The sequence below is a fragment of the Thunnus albacares genome, chromosome 14 (genome assembly GCF_914725855.1).
Source record: "Thunnus albacares chromosome 14, fThuAlb1.1, whole genome shotgun sequence".
Classification (NCBI taxonomy): Eukaryota; Metazoa; Chordata; class Actinopteri; order Scombriformes; family Scombridae; genus Thunnus; species Thunnus albacares.
The window spans coordinates 2166905-2189720 of NC_058119.1; the positions used below are offsets into that span (position 1 = coordinate 2166905).

At 41.0% G+C, this 22816-nt stretch overlaps 1 protein-coding gene and 1 long non-coding RNA gene across 4 annotated transcripts in view; both read right to left on the reverse strand.

Annotated features, from left to right (window-relative positions):
- Positions 1–451: 451 nt before the first annotated feature.
- On the reverse strand, positions 452–8075 carry LOC122997296. Its single transcript, XR_006407199.1, has 3 exons — positions 8064–8075; positions 2290–2297; positions 452–900 (listed from the first exon to the last, which is right to left on the reverse strand). It is a non-coding gene; the product is annotated as an uncharacterized LOC122997296 (long non-coding RNA).
- A 503-nt stretch (positions 8076–8578) lies between these two features.
- Positions 8579–22816, reverse strand: part of hspa12a (heat shock protein 12A) — a 58491-nt gene continuing 44253 nt past the window's right edge. For 2 of the 3 annotated variants that reach the window (XM_044372770.1, XM_044372769.1), the window contains exons 8-12: positions 22168–22254; positions 20924–21028; positions 20546–20804; positions 16767–16870; positions 8579–14338 (exon numbers count right to left, since the gene is read on the reverse strand). In XM_044372770.1, coding sequence (XP_044228705.1) covers positions 13707–14338; positions 16767–16870; positions 20546–20804; positions 20924–21028; positions 22168–22254 — 1187 coding nt within the window. In that variant the 3' untranslated portion in view covers positions 8579–13706. The remainder of the gene's footprint in view (positions 14339–16766; positions 16871–20545; positions 20805–20923; positions 21029–22167; positions 22255–22816) is intronic. The other variant, XM_044372771.1, reaches the window with a different exon arrangement.

The following is a 22816-nucleotide window of genomic DNA, read 5'->3' on the forward strand; positions in this document are numbered from 1 at the left end:
ATCCAAAGCGACGTACATATGAGACAGATACAACACAAGCAGGGATCTAGTCAGGAGACAACAACACAAGTAAGTGCCATAAAGCTTAAGTTTGGGCCTGATAGGACGTAGATGCCAACAGGCAGTGCAACAAGGCGATGATTAGCGTGCATAGAGTGCATAGAAGTATGTCTTTTTTTGGGGGGGGGGGGAGGGAGGGAATGAGGGAGTTCAGGTAGGCAGGAGCCGCTTTAGTTGCTATTTTGAAAGCAAGTGTCAGGGTTTTGAATTTGGTGCGGGCAGCAACTGGGAGCCAGTGGAGGGATATCAACAGTGGGGTGACGTGCTGTTTTGGGCTGATTGAAGACCAGACGCACTGCCGTGTTCTGGATCATCTGCAGAGGTTTAAGTGTACATGCAGGGAGGCCTGCCAGTAAGGAGTTGCAGTAGTCGATGCGTGATATAACGAGAGCCTGTACCAGGAGTTGTGCTGCATGCTCAGACAGGTAGGGTCTTATCTTCCTGATGTTGTACAGGGCAAATCGACATGATCGAGCAACTGAGGCCACGTGAACCTTAAAGGTTCGGGCAGACTTTGTGGGCATGAGTTGGGTTGATTCGAGCTGGATGCTGATGTTTTGTTGTATGGAAGGACTGGCTGGTATGACAAGGGGCTAAGTCTTAGAGAGGTTAAGCTGAAGGTGGCGTTCTTTCATCCATGCTGATATATCTGCAAGGCATGAAGAGATCCTAGCGGAGACTGAGTGGTCTTCCTTTGGGAATGACAGGAAGAGCTGGGTGTCGTCAGCATAGCAGTGGTATGAGAAACCATGGGAGTGGATGATTGTGCCAAGTGAGGTGGTGTATAATGAGAAAAGCAGGGGACCAAGCACTGACCCTTGAGGAACCCCTGTGGATAAGCTGTGCAGTTTGGACATTTCTCCATTCCAAGATACTCTATAATATCTCCCTGACAGGTAGGACATGAACCAGCGGAGGGCGGATCCTGAGATACCAAGCTCAGTGAGTGTGGAGAGGAGGAGTTGGTGGTTAACTGTATCAAAGGCAGCTGACAGGTCCAGTAGCAAAAGGGCTGAGGACTGACCAGCAGCTCTAGCTGAGCGCAGTGATTCCATAACCGACAGCAGTGCAGTCTCGGTAGAGTGACCCTGTTTAAAGCCGGACTGATTTGGGTCTTACATGTTGTTGGCAGAGAGGAATTCAGAGACTTGATTAAAGACTGTGCGCTCAAGTACTTTTGACAGGAAGGGCAGGAGTGAAACCGGTCTGTAGTTTTCCACCTGAGTTGGGTTGAGTGTAGGTTTTTTGAGCAGAGGGGTGACTCGAGCTTGCTTAAAGGCGGTGGGGAAAACACCAGTTGTAAGTGAGGAGTCGATGATGTGTGTGACCGCGGAGTTAAGTGTGGGGGAAATATTCTGCAGCAGGTTGGATGGTATTGGGTCCAGTGGACAGGTAATGGGACGAGAGTTTAGAAGAAGTTTGGAGACTTCCTCCTTGGTCATAGGGGAGAATGAGGACAGTGTGGCCCTGTTAGTGGGCAGCTGTAGACTGGGTTGGTCAGGCTCAGTGAACTGGTTACTGATGGCAGAGACCTTGTAAGTAAAAAATGAGGCAAACATGTCTGCAGTGAGCAGAGTGGAGGGCGGAGGAGGAGACGGATTGAGGAGTGAATTAAAAACAGAACATTTTCCATGCATCTGTGGCACCGCAGATCTTGTTCTGATAGTAAGAGGTCCTAACAGTTTTTAGACTGGAGGAGAATGATGCAAGGAGACCCTGATAGTCACTGAGGTCAGTGCACTCTCTGGATTTGCACCATTTTCTCTCCGCTGCTCTGAGTTCTGCTCTTTGCTCTTTGATGACTTCAGTGAGTCATTGATTAGGGTGGGTGGTGTGAGCAGGTTTGAAAAACCAGTCATTTCTACAGGTGCACTTGCACCCTCCACTGCGACAGACAAAACCTCTTTCCACCAACTGGGCCTTTAATGTGTCTAACAATTCATTTTTGTTTAACTTTTTAGGAAGTTCAACACTGAAATAGTCAGCCACCTTCAAAAGCTGATCTTTTTTGTAAGAATTCAGCAAATCCTCACTTGGACACTGAACAAAGTCTTCAATGGAAGCCATCTTACCAACTCACCACCTATGGACACTTTCATGAAATACCATGTTGTACCACACCACAGATCGGCCAGAACTACAACCTGGAACAAAGATCCCATCCCTACCAGACATGGTAACAGGCTGCTTTAAACATGGATCCCCATTCCTCTGGCTAACTGCCTACACAATACTAGCTGACTCACTCAACCCTAGACTTCATGCAGGTTAGTGGCAGGATGAATTAAGCACAGAGCCCAGTAACACGGTTAATCTTCAGCATGCTGGAAATCACCTCGACAGTCATGGAAGTGCACCCGAGCAACTGCTCTAACCATTAACTGCACAAAAAAAACAAAATAAAATAAAAAAAGGATCAATGGGGACAACTGGTGCCCCTCATTGCTTATGCCTATCAAGAATGAGGGTTCCAAATGACTAATCAGCCCTTACCACTTACTGGCAGCTCAGGAAAACACAATTTGCATTTCAAGGCCAAAATCACAACCACACTAGGCCAACCAATCAACCCCTAAGAATACCAAAGCAAGCCAAAATCTGTGTGCAGCATTCCCTTAAACAAAAAGTTAGCTTTACCAGTCTCCTAGCAGTAACCTCTCCTCAATCCCAGCCAAGCCCCCATTTGTTACCACCTGGCTCAAGGCTGGCAACAAGAAGGGAGGCCACACACAGGCATATCAGTCAAAAAGTAATTTATTTAACTCAAAGAAATACTATATCAACTAACCAGCGGGGTGTGTAAGAAGGAGTGGCATCAGTTCCGTTAGTAATGTCTGGATGAGTGAAAATGTGGTGTAAAGAGTGCTGGATGGTGCAACAAACCAAACAAAGGAAGAATGCTGAGGCCCCTGCAGTAGGCCCGGCTGAGAGAGAGAGACTCCCAGAAGGGCAGTCCTTTTATGCCTTCTGGGAAGCCCAACCCAGATGAGCAAGTACAAGAGGGAAAACCTCACAGCTCCACCTGCTAGCTGACTCCCAGTATCTGCAAAAAGGGAGTAGAGTAAGGCAAACAACCAGGCAGAGTAAGAAGGCCCGTCACACACTGTTTTGGAAGTGACTTATGGGTGAGACAGTGCCAAACGGGACGAGAACCATGTCAATCCAGTATGTCAGAATCTATTGCATGCTGGACACTTTAGCTCTAAAGAAGGCTGGAACCTGCATTGATATTACAATCAGTCCTCTGTTGACAGGCTCATTTGGGAGGAGTATATCTGCTCTGTCAGAAAAAAATGAGACAGTCAACCACAGATGAAACACATCCAGTGTAGATGATGTAATAAGCATGCTCATGTGCCATTGAGTCTCTATGGAGGAGTGCTTGTGTTTGAGCTGTGCTCCCTGCTGCTGCTGCTGCTGCTGTAGCTACTCACTCATCAATTGTTCCTCACATCAGCTGTGTGTTGCCGTCAGTGGTTGGTTGGTGATTTCTCATGAATAATAACAATAAATTTTATTTATATAGAACATTTCAAAACAAAGCAACAAAGTACTTCACATGGTTGAACCAGGATTTTAAAAAATCAGGACTGAAGCAAGTAAAATCAGGCCATTAAAATAATACAAAATTAAAATGGAATAAAATCCCCCACAATAAAGATAAAAAAGAAAAAAAAAAACAGTAATAATAAAACAGGTAAGATATGTTCGAAATAAAACAGTGTGCTAGAATTAATCAAAGGCTTTTTAGATACATTTTGAGAAGTGATTTAAAAGACGTCACTGATCCTGCAAGCCTCAGATTCTCGGGCAGGGAGTTCCAGAGCTGAAGGGCCATGACTGCAAAAACACATCACCTTAGTCTTGAGTCAGGACTTAGGAACAGCCAGCAGAGCCCTGTCTGAGGATCTGAGGCCACCATGAACCATGAAGAACTTAAATGTGATCAGTAAAATCTTAAAATCAATGTTAAAACTTGCTGGTAACCAGTTAAGAGAGGCTAAAACAGGGCTGATGTGATCTTGTCTTCTAGTATTTGTTAAAAGCCAAGAAGGTGTGTTTTGTACCAGCTGAAGGTGTGAAATTGTTTTTTGGCTTAACCCTGAATACAGCGAATTACAGTAATCTAACCGAGATGAAATAAAAGCATGAACTGACCACATGGCAGTTGGAGCCTGGCCAACACAAACTGTTCATGTTTCACTATTACCCCAACACCGTCTAGCAGGGGAGTGGTCATGTGGCGGCTGGTGCTTTACCCGCTATATTTCATTTAATAGATGGCATCAAGTTCTGTATCTAAATCCAATAGGAACATGCACCACAAACATTTTGACCTCTTCAAGACAGGTAGTGGTTGTGACATTGTGTGACTCCAGTGTCAGAGTATTTCATTGCATTCATGATCGTATTTTCAGGCAGCAAACTTTAAGACGCATTACCTAACAACTGCAGTGATATTAGGCATTACAGTAAGTGTGGGTGAAGTGATGTTGGCATTTTTCAGAGGTGGTGCGTGGACATGCGCTGAAGTGCTCAAGACTGAGAGAGGGTACTGGGATAGACTCTTCAGACTGTCCAGGGCTTAAACATGCTTCAGTGAAGATACATGTGAATGAAGCTTAGCAAAAGTTCAACCAGGAAGACTATCTTCATGCTACTCCATTTATTTATTCTCTCTCTCTCTCTGTTCCTGCCTCAGCGTAATCAGCTGACTAAGGGCGTTCACGCTTTCAGTTAAACCAATCAGATTTTACCACATCCTCTGTGAGTCAACCACCTTGTCGCTGTCAAACTTTTAAAACTGTTCCTCTGCTGCTGTCAGCTGTCATTTCAGTGTCAGATGGATGCAACCCCCCTCCACGCCATTCACCTCCAGTTCTCAACAGATTCAGCATCTATGGGTCATCATGAGACTCCTGCTCCACATCTCATCCATCCAGATGTTTAACTATTACTCTCACCTCTTCACCACCGCCACCAGTGTCTAGACTCCATCGGGGGGATTTTCCTGTACACTCTTTTCCTGTACACTCATGGCATGATCTCCCCCTGAAAATCATGATGTCACAAAAGGGTCTAATCGCCAGACTTCTCACATATTCTTCAACCTTCTGTATTGTGCACACTATGTTAAATTCATTTAATATTATTACCCTCTAAGCCTCTCCTTCAATTGAGTCTCTCCTGATTGAAATGTATACAGGTGCAGGACGAAGGGGGTTTGTAGTGGTTTGTATTGCTGTCTGCCACAGTTTCTTTTCTGACACGACCACAAGGAGTCAGCAAAGTCAGAATTTTTAAAATCCTACACTTAGAGGCTTGTATTTCTTAATATGGCCGTGCAAATATATGCACGGCACCATTCACATTTTACAGATATGGCTGGTTGCTGGCTGCATGTTTTACACTAGTTTTAGTGCAGCTCTATGTTTACTCGTTGTCTCTGACAAGCATGGACGCCATTACACAGAACTGGAGTTGTAGTGAGTGTATTCAACAGTCTGAGAACATGCCAGATTTTGTTTGAAGTATCCTGCTGCCCTCAGTCTGTCTCATTCAGTCAGCATCAGCATGAGTGTGTGTGTATGTAGGTGGGTGGGTGAGGGTGTGTGTGTGTGTGTGTGTGCATGTTAAGTGTTCCGGCGTACCTTTACACCTGAACACTTGAGAAGGTTACACAAATATTCAATTCAAACAAACAAATTCTACTGAACTTACATTCTGTCTGTTTTCAACCAAGTGAAGCTTTAACAAGCACAGAGTGTGTCAAGCTCCCTGTTATCGTCCCATGATTTCATTGGTTAGCAATGTAGCTCTGAACCCTGCCATTAACTGGAAGAGAGCGCGTATGTGGGAGGGCAGCTGAGCCGGCAACTAAAGGGCCACTTGGAGAGTTTGGGTCCCTCCAGATTGCCGTAGCAACTACTCTACTTCATAGCTATTTGAGGGAAATCGGCCACACCTATCCAACCCTCTCACCCTGTCTCCACAGTCCCCTTACCCCAACCCTAACACACACACACACACACACATACACACACACACACACACACACACACGCACACACACACACACGCACACACGCACGCACGCGCGCACACACACACACACACACACACACACACACACACACCACATCCAAGCTAAAAACAACCTTGCCCTGTGAAGGGTTGAGTGGCTCTCTACCACCACTTCTGTAAGAATAATACACTCATTGCGTAAATGTATTCTGGTTACTGAATAAGTGGCTGTGTTTAGTTTCATATTCCTCTGGGTGAATCACTGGTGGGGGTGTTTGAGGGGGAACTAAAAGAAAAAACTGCTAGCTGTAGAGTTGAACGGGTGATATTTATTTAGAAATTGTTCTTTATTAACTAACTAACAAAGAAGCAAATTGAAATGATGTGTTTGCTGTTGAGATAGTGTCCAAAGTGTTTTAGCAACACAGTCACTTTTAGTCTTGTTCTACACGTCTCTTGATGTCCAAAATGTGAGAATTTATTTATATATATTTCTGCTAAGTATACTTAACAGCATCTCTCAACATTTAACAACATGAAAATAGACTCATTACAGTTGGTGTTGTGAACAATGTTATGTCAAAAATTAGCATATCAGCAGCTATCAAATCTGAAGATGTCTTGCTAGCAAGCTACAACATCTACTTTTCTCTTATGAAACTGCAGCAATTTATCAATAAATGAATTATGGATCAACTATTATGACACATTGGTAGATGTTGGTTTGCCTATTTTCTTTATGGAAAACTATTAGAAGTGGTGAAATATCACTGATACATGCTGAGGGCTTCTGAAACACAAAGGAGGAGTGTATTCCTCAAACGGCCCACTCACTCACTCACTCTCTCTGTGCATCACTGTACATGTAGAGACTAAAGTAGTAATATAGATGTAGATGCCAACCACACACAGATGACGTATGAGTAAAACAAGTTTGGGGAATCAGTCAGTATTGCTATCACCTCCTAACTATCCTTAACTGGCCTTTGAGTGAGGCACTGGGCTTTAGCTGCTCAGTGGAAAAAAATTCACATATTCACTGTGCTCTATTCATTAGAGCTGGATACTTAATCATTTCACCAGTAACTAATATGATCAATTTATATTCAACTGTTTTGCAGTACATTTACATCTCTCTTACATGGCCTGTACACTTCCATCTTACATGTTACTTCTATTATTCTGTCACCAGCTACTTAAACAACAAATGTAAATCCTATACTATATATACCTAATTTTTTATATTTTGGCTTCTTACATAAAAATACTGAAGATGGACTCCAAGTGTAGAAGAAAAAAATCTGAATCTAACTGCTCATTGTATCCACTTGGTGGCAGTGTTGCTTCACAAAGACTCCACTGACTGTTCAAAGTCCAGTCCACAGTCCAGATAGTGGAAGATCTGTTCTGATGTTTAAGTTGAATGATTCTAGAACAATCCAGACTTAAAGGACACATGAGAAAGAACTGAAATTGAAGCTAGTGTTTAATAATGTCTACATGGATTTCTCTTTTTCTCTCTTTCTGTAGACTCGTTGGGATCCAGTATGGGAGGTTCAGAGCTAAAGACTGGATAGCTGAAATTGATCCATTCAATTCTGGACCATCTGCCCCAGACTTTTATTTAGCAATCATTCATGTAAGCAGTGTTGTAGCTGTTGAAGATATTGAGGTTATCAATATTTTCCCTTAGAATTTGGGATGTTATTGCTGGATATTTTGCTAGTTTCACTATCTTTCATACTCACTATAAACTACTTTTAACTACTTTTGGGCCCACAAATACATAAATAAAGAGTTATTCCTCCAGCAGAATTGTATTCCTGGCAGTCTGCAAAGTCACTGTCCAGTGATTTTTAATTATTTTTTTTACAACAATTAAAACACTCAAACACACAATAATAATCTATAAATATGCAAATATTAATTTTGTGTCTGTCTTCTAATTCACTGAAAAGTCCATTCTTAGTGTGTGTGAACTGGAGGCTTCAAGTTTCCAAATCACAGTTGCATAGGTTGCATACTGGATCACGACTGGCTCTTAACTAGTTGTGATGTCACAAATAATTCTTGTATTCTTGTGTTAAACTGAGATTTAAGGTGAGCACAGAGAAACTTTCCTCCTTCAGCAGATGAATATGAAAACTAACTGCACAAACTCAAGACTGAAGGAACAAGAAGAAAAGCACATTTGTGACTGGAGGGGGACTTTAAGGATTAAGTATTCCTTCATGATTGAAACAATTCTCAATTCTACTCCTTATGAAGAGTTGACATTTTCGACATACACAGTTTCCAGAGGACAGAGGTCTGCATGTTGTGAAATACATTTTATACTTTTCAAGACTTTATTTTTGGTGTCTAGTCTTTTATTTTCTGGGGGAGAGGGGAGATGGACTCATGACCTCAGTATTTCTGAAATAGTGGCAGAGTAAAAGTAAAACACCAATTATCAATTAGAAAGATAATTAGCAGAAAAACACCACACAAATGACTGTTCTTTGAAATACACATACATTTTATTGGTGACAGTCTGACAGTGAATACCTGGCATTGATCAAAATACACCCATTACTGTGTGAAAATTGCAAGAGAACAAGACATTTAAGTAACTCAAGATAAAAACAAACTAAAAAAAAAAAAAAAAAAAAAAAAAAAAAACTCCTTAGCATCATCAATAAAGGACTAAAAGAACAATGTGTACACTGTGTTGCGTTCCAGAGTGGCTGAGATGATCATAACTACAAGCTCAATCATTTTAGCTGTAAAATTTTCTGTCTTTACTGTATATTCTAGATAGTATTAAGCAGATACTTTTTACATGATGCAAGCTGGTTAGACTGCTACCTCAAATCACATCCACTGAACCACTTCAGACTGATCAACCAAGAATTTGCTTGACACCTCAGCTGAAACATCGAATGCTGCCTCACACACCAAGAATAGAAAGCTAATGTTGGCTAAACATGTCTTCATATCATTTTTATTAATGCTTTATGTATAAAGCCGCTACATAACTGTATCCTGTGCGTCACATAATACTGAAGGTTGCACAAAATACATTGTAATTATCTACCCAATAGGAACAATAGGAACATGGTGTAATTAAATCCTTCTGCTCCATATTCAACCTGTGTGAGTACAGAGATGTGCAGAGGAAATAAAAGGTTATTAGGTTAGTCATCAGTTAAGTATGTGAAGTGCTGCCCTGCAATAGTAGTTATGAGCTGCCGTCAGTTATGAGCATTAACGTCAGCTACATTAGCTCAGAAAGAAGCAGGGCTCTACACACAGCCCAGCCATTCTCCAACACTTTAACAAGGCTGAGGAGGGCGCATCTTCTTCCAAAAAACTATCATCATCATCATCATCATCATCATCGTCATCATCAGCATCATCATCAGTGGTAAACCTTGATTTTGTGTATTAGTAATAGCAATCAACTTGTTGATGGTCATTCCTACGTGACACATGCGAAACGTGCATTGCAGAGCGAGTGCCAAGGACAGCCGAGGGCACTGAAGCTTGTGCGACTTTATACATTGACACTGAAAAGCGAGACAAGCCTTGATTCACAGTTCAAATAAAGAATCTAAGAAAATGGCTTTCAAAACTGGCTATAAGTTCTGATTATTAAGATATAAAGATCCTGGAAACACTATAGCACACACTTACTTATATATCTGTGGGGGTTGTTGATCAATACCGACGACTCAACAATGACTTGGCCTTTTTCTTGATCTAAACGAGCAAACGAACGTCAGAAGGTTTATTGTCCTTCCAGTTTTTATCATAGTGATATGTTGCCTCTTTATGGTATGTTTTCATGTCTACCCTGCGCTAATCAGCTTAGCGTAGGGACTTGTGGAAAGTCTTGTAAACACTATCCGCCTTCTTGAGTTGTATTAGGATGATCTGACATTGTGGTCAGGAATGTGACTGCCACAGCAGGCGGGAAGCACAGCATTCTGTATGAAATAACTGGAACAAGCTAACGTGCTGAAGCAGGTGTAAGGGCTAGACAACTCCAGCATTTATAACAGCAACATTTCAGCCAAAATTAGTTAATTTGAATGGAATTGGTGGATTCACCTGAAGAGACAAAGTACATTTGTGCAGTACTTCCATGTTTAGTTCAACTCTGGTGAACTCTGAAGGCCTCGGTATGTTTCAAACAAAATGCTTTTTTTAGATCATCGAACAGCATTTTGTGTAACTTTCCGAAACAGACAATTCGAAAATCATACTAACATTACGCAGCAATTATTTTAGTCACAACACCAACGCCTTAGATGAACGTCTGCCCCCGAGACTGAGGAGGCAGTGGCCTAGTTAGTTTGAAGCATAGTGAGGTCTTGACACTTGAATAAGCGCTGGTGGCCTTTACCAAACCGTACTGACAGCGCTGACCTTCAAAGGTACAAATTTCCGACCCCTAAATGGAGGAAGCTATAATATTAACTGTGTTGCACGATATGTTAAGTATTCACTCTCTATTCCAGCAGCACCTATTTTGCAAGGACGCACCGATTATTTTCACTGTGCCACTTCCTGCTGTGACCAGGGACTGAAGAAGTTGCAGTTTCTCCTGGCTGTCAGTAGTGGTTGATTAAGAGAATTCACAGTAATGTCCCTTTAACTCAACCTGTGAAGTTTTCACGAGCATGTTAGACAAACTTGTAGAACATTCACATGTTATGAATTTACCATCAGTGTGCTGCTCAGTGATTACATCTGAAGACACACTGACATGTAAGGCTAGATACATCATGGGGAGAATGAAGGAATGCACTGTATGCTCTGATGGGGTGAGTGAATCTCGACATCACATTATACATACTAGGCACTCTTAATTAAGACTTGAAAACTTTTCTTAATTATCTGGAGAATGTGGCTTTCACTTGTATGGTTATTGCTGACTATGCTTCAGTCTTTAACACAGAAATAACACTTTCTGCTGAATTCAATGCCATAAGTTCTTATCAGTGTTTATCCAATGAATATGTAATGTCATATTATTATGGAATCACTACAGAACTTGTACTGTGAGAAGGATGATTTTAAAAGGGGACAGGACACATTCAGAGACTGCTACCATTTTAAAAACTAACTGACAGTAGACAGACTTGTTTATTGAAATGTTTTTTAAGGACGGAGGTATTCAAGTTTCTTTTGTGATTGCAAAATAAAGTAACAGGCAGGCGACACATCCAATCTCTCACTTTGAATGAACACAGCAATCAAACCTGCCTCGGCCTCTCATGCTATGGCTGGTGAGAGAAAAAATGTTGAGAGATGTCCATGTGAAAGCATGTGTACACACACAACCGCACAACCACACACACACACGCGCGCCCATGCACACAAACACACATACTCTTGGCTCTAAAGCTGCTGAAACAATGCTAAAAATCTGTACAATATTTAAATACTGTATTTACAGAAATAAACACACTTCATTGTTTGTCTCAACTGGCCTGCACCTTTGTGCAGAATCACACCTGGATTTAAAATATTCAAGTGGGAAAGTGGCATTTTGTCCACATGTAATAATCTGAAGCATAAACAAATAAAGGCAGCAATTAATTAAGCGCATTTGATGGCTGTACTTGCTTTTCAGATCGTTTCACATTCTTGGATTCAGATTTAACTGTGGATCATCTTTAAGGAACAATCTGGTGGTTTTGCATGATTTGGCGCATTGATTAATATCTGATATACTTGACATTATTGCTAGCCATTCTTCAAAGCATGCCATCAGTGTTTAGACTGATTTGCTATCTTCCAAGCTAAGGCTCTGAATCAAAATGTGTTACATTTACAGAACCACACAGAGCTAGTAAGGCTAACAGCAAATTGTTATGAACAAGCTAAAAACTAAGCTAACTGTATGCAACTATTTAGCCTAATTAGCCACATATCTTCACGCAACGCTAATCAAAATTTCTGTATTAACAAAGGATCAAATATGTGTAATGTGAAAGGAGTTGTTCATAGAGATGAACCCACAGAGAACTGTCATTTGATTCTCCGGTTCCTCTCAGCTCAGAGGGTTTTAGCCTTTTTCAGCTCATTGTTTTGGTTTTACAGCCCGCAACTTTACTGATTGGTTCAGTCTGGTGCAGTCTTACTGCTCTCATCAACCAAGCAGGCAGCTTTTTTAAACAAAAAAACTCTAAAAACCCACTGTACACTACCCTTCCAGCACCAAACAGCAGACAGATAGCGTTAGTGGCTAGCTAGTGAACACAGTGGAGGATTTAGCAGCTAAAGAACCAGATATTTTTTTCAGGAGTTGGTGGAGACCAAATCAGAGCTGAAAGAGAATGTTGGTCTTACATTCAATAGTTTGACACAAATGCGGCTCCAAATGAATGCTAATAGTCAATTGTTGCATAACAATCATTAACAACATTAACATATTAGCTATATCAACTTCATAATTGATTGAATTGATAAGTGATAATATGTTAGTGTTGTGTTGCTTGTTTCACTGTACCCAGAGCCAGCTGCTGGTCTACCCATAGTCAGAATGTTTCACACAGATATCCACAGCTTGTAAGGCTAATAGCCAATTATTATGAACAAGCTAAAAGCATAAGCTAACTGTATGTAACTGTTTAGCCTAGTTCTTGTAGACTTTGAAACTGAGACCAAAAAACTAAATCAATTAAATGCTAACTTCATTGGATTACCATTACTAATGACTGTCTAGAACATAGAAACTCAATCTAAAATCATATGCTGTTTTGAAAAATGGTTGGTAGCTGTGAAGTATACACAATTAATAATCAAAGGTCTGAATGATGCAAATCCACCAGTACAATCCTCATAACTGTAGTGAAGTGGAACTGTATGTTGTTTTTGGAGAACATGAACTTAGTGAATACTTGCCAACAAAGCTATATGGCATTTAATTCTATCCTTCTGAGCTTTTATAACACAAAACTGTTTTGTAGTGCACATATACTGTATGGAACAACTAGACATTGCATAAATCAGCATCATTAATGATCTGCTGTAATCTGGTTGAAAGCATTAAAGAAGCTAAATAGTGTAAAGACATACTCTGAATGTCTATCCACCATGTTTGTGTTGTTATATGATACTGTATGTCTGTTTTTTCCTGGCTTTCCTCTGAATGCTCAGAGCTAAGATTTGAAAAGCTGTAATACATTATGGCTGAGAAGTGATGAAGCATCAACAGTGAATGAGCCTTTATCTTTCCTGTCAGGAGCTTTTAAACCCAACTCAACAAAGCTATAGCCTCAGCATAGGGTATATGGGTTTGTGGTGTGTGGACACTATGTAGTGAAGTGACTGACAGACCTAAAACACAACGCACTCACTCAGGCTGTCTTTTCCTTTTCCATATTGTAACATGAATTCTACAGTTGAATGTCAGCCTGATTAAGGTGAAGTTGAACACTTTCACACAAACCGTCTAACATCCATGCTAAACTGTGAGTGACTGAGTTTTGAGATTCATTAACTTTAACTGCCTTCCAGTAAATATCCCCAGCTTGTTGTGTGTGTGTGTTTCTTTGTGTATGTGTGTAAGCTGTATATTTCAATTTCCATTGCTTCCTACAATTCTGTAACATTATCTCTCTTGTTCTCTACTTAATGGCTTAGGAAGTCAATGCTAGCTTTGACGGTGCGTCCAGTAGACACATCCACTGCCATGGCACGAATCTCTGTGTCACCAAACTGCATGAGTGTCTGGATCTCGCGGCGCGGTGCCGTGCTTTCCGTTCCACTCACATCCAAGCGAAGTGTCCCACACTTCTTGACGCCATGCTCACTGATGAACCCCACATTCTCCTTCTCAGAGCAGTAGACGTGGATGACAATAACCTGCTGGGAGGGCTTGGCCGGCGTGTAGCTCCGCTTCACCATCTCACCCAACGCTACAGACTGGTCGGCAGAGATGAAGGTGTCAAAGACGTCAGTGCACCAGCGTGTGCCATCCTTCACTAGCAGCTTCTCTGGCGGGTGCTTGCCCTCCACGAAGCGATTGAGGACGCCTACACCGTATGTGAGGGGTGAGCGGCGGACTTTAATGATACTGGGGTCCAGGCCGAACAGCACGGCGCCTTTCAGGATGGTGAGGCCTACATCATGGGGGATGATGATGCGGCTGCGGCCCTGGAGCATGTTCTGGACAGCTTGCTGTAGCAGAGGTGACTCAGCAAAACCTCCCACTAAGAAGAGGAACTTAATGTCGCTCACCTCTGGCTTATCAAAGAGCTCAGCTAGAGGAGAAAAACAGAATCTGAATGAACAAAACAACCTTGTAAAAACAACATTTACAAGAAAGAGTACATACAGTATACTGTGATTTATGGACAGACTTGGACTAGCTGCTTCCAGGTTGCAGGGGGAACCAGCTAGCCTAACTATGTCCAAAGTTCAAAAATACACCCACCAACACCTCTAAAGCTCAATAATTAAAATGTTGTTGAATCCATACACCAATAAAAATGTAAAGAACAGCAGTTTGTGGTTTTGGGGGTGTTACATGCTGGAACTTTTTCCTAGAAAAACAAGAGTTTATCTGTCCAAGTGTCTCCAGATTACCAGATGTGGTCAGTGAGGTTTTGGTTGAGGTCTCGGTACAGGCACGATGAATCCAGACTTGGCAACCTCACTTTGGCAACAAGACTAAAGGAACTGCAGACAGTCACTGCACCTGACCATTGTTCATCAACAAATACTGTAGTTCCAGCACTTATTATAACTCCCCCATAAACTAGAAATCATCACTTTTACATTTCTGTTTGTGTACAGATTAAACAAACAAGATATAGGGCCCTATTTTAACAAGCTAAAGCACACGGTCTGAAGCGCATGGCGCAAGTGCATTTAGGGTGTGTCCAAATCCACTTTTGCTATTTTAACGGTGGAAAAATGGTCAATGCGCCAGGCGCATGGTTCAAAGGGGTTGTCCATAGTCACCTAATCAATCATGGGTGTGTTTTGGGTGTAACATGCAATAAATCAGTCAGAGTGTCATCTCCCATTCCCTTTAAAAGCCAGGTGTGCTTGCACCTTGACGGATTGCTATTATGATGGAGCATTTGCCAAGTAGTAAGAAGGAATGCCTCTCTGCAGAGGAAACGGATCTGCTCGTGCGCAAAGTGAAAGTGCATGATCCATAACGAGCACATTGGCTCCTGCTGCTCCTGGACCCTCCTGTGGTCAGCCCCAGATCACCAGTTTAAGATCCTGTTCATTAATTTGTTGCGAATGTATTTTCGTTTGATTTTTGATGGGCACAAGTGCAATTGCTATTTAAACAACTTGGGCGCTGGAGGGAAAAATGACAACTGCGTCGGTCTTGAACTAACAAAGATAATTGTGTTGCATTTGGGTCCATTATGTTAACTAGTGAAGAGGTGCTGATAGGTGTACTTTTTTACTATGGACAGACAAAGGCTTGCTAGTCTTTATGCTAAGCTAGCAACATCCTGACTCCAGCCCTGTACTTAACACATAGACATGAGATTAATATCTATCTGAACATTGCAGTCTCAGACTGAAAGAGAATAAGCGTATTTCCCAAAATGTAGAACTATTCTTTTGATAGAGTTCAGAGAATTCCACTAACTAAGTTGTTATGAGACTGTCAGCATTGGTTCTAGAAAGATGTTGTTACTTTGTCTGCTGTTTCTCCTCTGTGCGCTGCATTTTACTTAAGAAGCTGCTGGTCCACTCATGAACACATCATAAATCTGTATAGCACATGTAACTTTGTGCACATTTCCTGCTACATTTCCTGTTACATTCCTTCTCTGAACAGACTGATTTTATCAGTTTTAAGTTACTGACCTCATGAAGGAAAGCCAAACGAGTCACAAACATATTTTACAATCTGAGCAAACCAGTTAGATTCCAGTCCCAAAACCAGTTCGTGCTAAAGTAATGTGACCTAGTTTCCTTTGGTTAAGGAAACTATGAATTATGTATTTTGGCTGGTTTTAGAGAGAGCCCAACCCTCTTCATCAGAAAACTGAGTAACAAAAAAACATTCCTCAGAGTGACAGGGGTTCAAATTGGTACTGTGCTCGATTGAGGTTGTTTGTACCTACAGTCATTTATGTTAAGTGTGAAATTTAGTACTTTATATGATATACAGTGTATGATATAGTTTTCCAAAAGTTTGACTGTGATTTTTTTTCCATTTCAGTATTTCTTCCTTAACCCTCGTCCACTCTCGAAAAAGTTCTCACTTAATTTGACATACAAGTTTAGAAGCTCAGAAAAATATTTTAACATATTGTGCCAAACTAGACATAACTTTATTAGTGCCTCAAGCTTATTTTACACAGTCTGTTTCAACTAGCCTATATCATCTTTATGTCACAGAATGCTAAACTTTTATTTATATGCTATGCTGATGATACACAGCTATATTTGTCCATCAGACATGATGATCTCAGCAAACTAACTGACTTAAAGGACTGCCTGGACTCTATGGGAAGATGGATGCTCCAAAACATTACCAATTTAAATGAGGATTAAACAGATGTCCTTATTATTGTCCCCAAAAGTGCTCAAAAAAACTTAACTTCAGTATGTCGAGCACCGTGTCATATGCAGCTACAGGACCTGTACCACATTGGGAATGTCACGGTGAGATATGTATGGGTTGAGGTGTAGAAGAAATGGAGTGTAGCTTACTGAGGTGCTGGATGATGTGGTCTATGGTGGGCTTGAAGAGGGAATTCATAGCATCTGGATTCATCCTCAGCATCCCCTGAGATGACCATTTAACAAAATCCACACTGGAGAGAGGAGAGGAGAGGAGGGGAGGGGAGGGGAGGGGAGGGGAGGAGAGGAGAGGGAATCAGTTACATGCAGTGTTAAATTACATTGAACTATGATCATCTGTAATTAAAGCAGGGTGACATTGTTAAAATCAACGTAACAATATTAATGAAAATACAGTTCCAATACCGATATACTGTATCACAACATGACAAATGTTAGGCAAATCACATATAGAATACAAATCAAACTGATGTTCAGTGCAATTAATTGTGTTTCACTGTTATACATTAAAAGCTGACAAAATTCTTCACTTGTAGTTTTCAGTTACTATTTGCTTAGACTCTTGATAACATAATGTTCCATAATCCATCTGATACTGGACCAAAGTGGTGGAGCAACTGACCAACCAACCAACACTGCCATCCCTCAAGCTACACTGCATGGCTTCACTGGGGTTGAATTGTACAGTGGCTGTAAACAGTGGCCTGCAGTGGCTGGAAATGAGGGTGATGAGAGCAGTGTTGGGCTGGGAAACCCCAAAATAAGTAGCTGAAAGATACAAAAAAGCTATACAGAGCTGAGGGGAAGTGCAGAGATGGTGATAATTCTCTGTGGGTTCATTAATATGAGGAACATCTTTCATACAAAACTTAGTCAGCTGATCCAGGAAAGATTATGGCTGACCCCTCCCACCTCACACATAAACACTCCCTTCCGGCAAGAGGCTGAGGTCTGTCAAGACCAAAACCTCCGGTTCTTCTACGGTTCTTCCCGTCTGCAGCCAGCTTCATCAACAAGGCCTGGGACCCCCACTGACACTGACTCTATCTCACCCATGGACACTACACATTATAATAATATAAAAACGTCATCATCTGCACACCTGTAAAACCATCACATTGAACAATTGTGTATTACATTAACGCAATTATTTGTAATTTTACATTTGCACATTACATGTGTACTATTTAAACTGTTTTACATTGTGAACTTTTACACATCCCCAGTCACTATCTTACAATTCCATATATGTTTTTACTATATTTACCATATTTCAAATTTTAATTGTGATTTTTCATTTCTATACAGTAGTTATAGCACCTATCTTTCCTGGTAGTGGTATTTTTCTCTTTACCTTCTATTTTTTGACTGCGATGCACCACAACAACAAGGCAAATTCCTTGTATGCATAAACCTACTTGGCAATAAACTTGTTGTTATAAAAATACCTTCATCAAGAAGGTTGATGTTTTAATCTATTTCCATAAATGAAATGTTTCTTCTCAAGACATACTGTAGATGAAAGCATTTGCCCCTGCCTCTATGGTCCATTCCGCATGCAACATATTGATTCACTTCACTGACAGCAATGGCTGTAACATGAATGGAATAGCCTTGCACAGCCAGTCTACAGATTCATGCCTGGACACAACCACCTTGGGAGTCTATGTGGTTAGATAGGATCAGTCAGTAAATATTTATGAAAGGTGTAGATCCAAATGAAGTATGATTGTACACCTGCACACCTTAAAATGTATTCAGAAAGTGATTTTGTTGGATGGATTAAGAGAAATGTGGTGTGTCCAGATCAGCCACTTATCATATCACTCCATGGCTGATGCAGTGTGTCTAGTGAATCATAAATTCAGAGAGAAACCATAGTATCCATCTACTCTGATCCCATGTGTGTGATTCATGTACAGTATGTTCACATGTGAGTCTCCATTTAAGTGTGTGAGGTTGCTAATGTTGGCTCCTCCCAAGACTTTCCCGCACAATGTGACAGACTGAGCACTTCCAGTTAGGCGTCACAGGAGCCTGGGGGCCATTGGAGGCTCCAGTTACAGCCATATAAATATCTTTTAATGTCCCTCACTGTGGGATTATGAAAATACACACAGACATGAGACAGGGCCATTAAAATCTAGACTCCATGGAGGTCCCACAAGTCAGTCGTTATAGTACTCTAATGGCTGGGAGTGAAAACTTATACCACCGTTAATATTTTGTCTGTCTGCCACTGAGTTCTAATGCTGTATTGTTTTATCAAGTTAGGAGGTTAAGAAAAAATCCAATCTTTCATAGTAAGTAGTGCTGGTCAGGTCACCTTATGAGATACTAGAACATTCTAAAAAGAGGAAGGATAAAAATAAATTGTTTCCTATTTGGCAAGGCCGCACAGAAGTGCAGCATGGATGAATAAAGGGTTGTTGGCCAAGAAATATTTCCAGCATGTAACATCCTGAAAACAGTTTAAAACAACAAGATAAACATGTTAATAATTGAGCTTTAGAGGTGTTGGTGGGTGTATTTTCAAACTGTTTCCCCCTGCTTCCAGTCTTTATAGTCTTCATGCTAAGCTAGGCTGACTATGTCTTGACTCTAGAGAGATTGATATCTTTTCATCTCACTCTTGGGGGAAAAGGCAAATAAGCAAAGTCATCAATGACAACAGAAGTGTATTTAAGTTAGGGATGTCAATGGTTAACTGTTAATTGCCGAGAATATTTTGACTTGTTATGCATGTCGGTCTATAGGTTAATTTGCATGCACAGTCTGCTAACAGCTAGACAATTACATGCCCACAACATCAGATATTCTTTTTGAATGGATAAATTAAAAATATAATGTAAAACTGACTCCTACATGGAGTGTTGTATTGTGGGTTGTTTGTAGCCTTAATGTTGCTAGACTAGCGAGTGTCTTTAAGTCTGTTTATAGTGAGTGTGTTAGAGTCAGTCAGCCCTAAAAGTGTTTCGTTAGTCTAGTTCAACCTGCAGGAGTTTCTGAAGGCTTGTGTGATGTGTTTTTCTGCCATGGAGGAAACAAATTCATGGAGAGTGAAAACGAGTCCAAAGCGTCTTCCCACGTCTATACTGCAGAAATGGAATATGTAAAGCTGCCAAATACCACTGTCACAGATGATAAGGAGCTCAAAAAGACAAACAGGCAGTTGTGCTAACTGCCAGAGAAAATCATTTTTGACCACTTCCAAGAGCCTGGCAGGAGAATGTGAGTAAGTAACTATACTATGATGTAAGTTATATTATTTTTCCAAAAACACTTGTTAGAAAAGGGGGGTTGTCTTATAATCAAGGTCGTTGTATATTCAGGCTAATATGGTACTAGCACAATGCTGTACCACATTAAGAATAAGAACTCAGCTGTCATGTCTGAGGGTGGCTCTCAGTCGCAGCCAATGATCACGTCACAGCTAGCCGGGGGGAGAAAGTGTCATGTGTGCTGGTCCGAGGCCATCACCCAGTTAGTGTGCCAAATGATTGAGACCAATATGCTGCCAATCACTCACTCACTCAAGCCTGAGTTTGTTATGCCATTGAGAGGTACTGTGACTAAACGCATTGAAAACACTTTGAGGTGAAGAAGGATGAGCTAAAAGTCAAGCTAACCAGGGCAGACAAGCTAGGTCTGACCACAATTAACCAGTTAGTTACTGGTTAATAGGTGTCAGTCTATTGAAAGCAAAATCAACCAAAACTGACATCCCTTATTGACGTGAGGTAAGGTGCAACAGCTCCTGCTCTTCTTCCAGTACTTTTCTATTGTTATTTATTTCTTATTCTGTATTTATGTAATGATCTTTTCATGGCTACCGGTTAATACATATACAACAGGCAGAATGTTTTTATCTGCAGGTTTTTGAGATCCAGACAGCTGACTGCACTCACTTGCTTTTGCGCAGGGCGTGTTCAACACTGTGGCCCCTGAACTTTTTGTAGTAGTCAATGAAGGAGAAGGGCAGGTTAATATTGAGGGGGTTGGTCCTGTCAGGGGCTGCTGCCCTCTTCCGTGACTCAAATGCAATCATCAGGTCCACCCATGCAGCCGGCCTCTTGATCTTGAATTGGTCGATGAAATCCTGACCAAAGATCTGACACAGCAGCTTCTCAAATTCATAGTCAATCCCGATAGAACCGTAGGGACCACCTGGGAAAAGAGTGGATTGTGATTATGAATAAAAAAAAACAAAAACAAGTTGAGACTCAACTCAATAGACTACATCTATAAAGCAGACAGAAAAAGTGTTTTGTTATACATCCTTTTACCTGAGGCCTTGTAGAGCTCCTTTAGATGTCCCTCTGGAAGGCGGATCTGATGGACAGTCAGGTCCACTGTTCCTCCGCCACAGTCTACCACCACATAACGGTCACCTGCACAAACATTACACAGAAATTGAAACATAGTGTGCTCAGGCACAAGGCATCTAAAATATTATCAAACAGCATCCTACCCAACAGGACTACTACCTCTATCTACCACAACTCTACTGTTTTTAGGAACATGCTCAAGGGCGGTTGGACCTGACTCGTTGTGACACTTTAGCTTCTTCAAATAAGCCACAGAGAGTACTCCTGACCTAGATTTTCTGTGGCTGTAAGTCAGTGGTGGAGAAAAAAGAAGATAGTGAGGCCAAGTGGAGAAGCAACGAAAGAATAAATATTGGATGAGGTAACGAGTGGGATTCAGGATTGTCTTTGACAAAGAGCTGAACTGTCAGTTTGGATTTGGGATGCTTCACAAAGTAAAATACAACCAAGTTCACATTTTAAAGAAGGTGGGTGACTCTACTAAAGACATTCAAAATGTACAAGTAATTTGTTATTGTTAATATAACACATTTTGTCACTCAACACTAGTGTTATCTAGCCATGCAGGTAGTTTTGTATTTCCTGTTAATCATCTTATGACCCCACAGAGCCATCTTGCAACCCCTCAGGTGGTCCCGACCCTCAGATTTGAAGTCACTGTCAGAGAGAGTATTTCTTCAGTAGAAATAGTTCCAATGAAAACTGTTTACAGTGACATCTGCGGATTTTCCAGAGTAAAGGGGTGACTGTTTCTGGAAACACAAGCTGCAGTTGAATTTTTCAAATGTTATTTTTTAACCCCTTACTCACCAAAAACAAAATTCCATTCACCTCCGTTCACCAGAAAAATGTTTTTGTAATTGAGCTGACCCTTTGATGGGCTAATCAAGGTATCACCAAGTATCACATGTCATTGATTAATATTGTATATACTGTAGTTTATATAAGTATTTTGATACAACAATGACAACAAAATGATTGTGTTCCAAAGTCATATGATGGAAAAAATAATAAAATAAAAAAACAAACAAAACTCACGCTATTTAATTAGATCTATCACCATAAAAATCTAACATCTAGTATCTAATATCCAATATCTAATATTAGACGGCAGCAACAGAAACAGCAAGAGCAGTTACCCTAGAGGAAGAGGGAGGAAGAGAAAATCATAACAGATGAGTAAAAGAGGAGAGAGACTCTACCTTCTTCCAGCTCCGACCAAAGCTCCCCTATGACATTTTCCACCAAAAAGGTGCGACTCTGCCGGTTGCGCCGAACATGCTCCTTAGCTGGTTGTTAACAGAGAGAGAATGTTCTGGTGAGTGTGATAAAGGCGTGAAGCTCTGCTGTGTGAAGCTGTGAGGTTTGTATAGTGTGTAAGGCAAGCAGCAGGCTAAGATGCATGTATGTCCACACTGTGTGCAAGCTCATCAAGTCTGATGCAAGAAGAGCTGACTTCAAGTCAGTAATAAATAGATTATTTGCCTCTTCGGTAGAAAAGTATATACTGTTGCATTCGCAGCCTAACAGGGTAACTCACCAGTCATGTTGCTCACAGTGTGAACATGCAGTGAAGGTGATGTGTTTAAGAGTATGAGACAGAACATCAAGTTCACCAGTCCATGTGGTAACATGTAGCATGTACTGCCACGGTAAACATGAGTTAAAAACCTAGTCTGTGATGTTTTCTTTCATTTTATTATGTTTTATCAAACCTTAATTAAACCATGTGAGTCTCATTGAAATTATACATCTGACTCTCAAAGATCTAAACAAAAACAGATCCATTTTGGAAATAAGATGAAATTAACATGTAATAAAAGTCTTCACTATTAGTGTGTTAAATCCAGA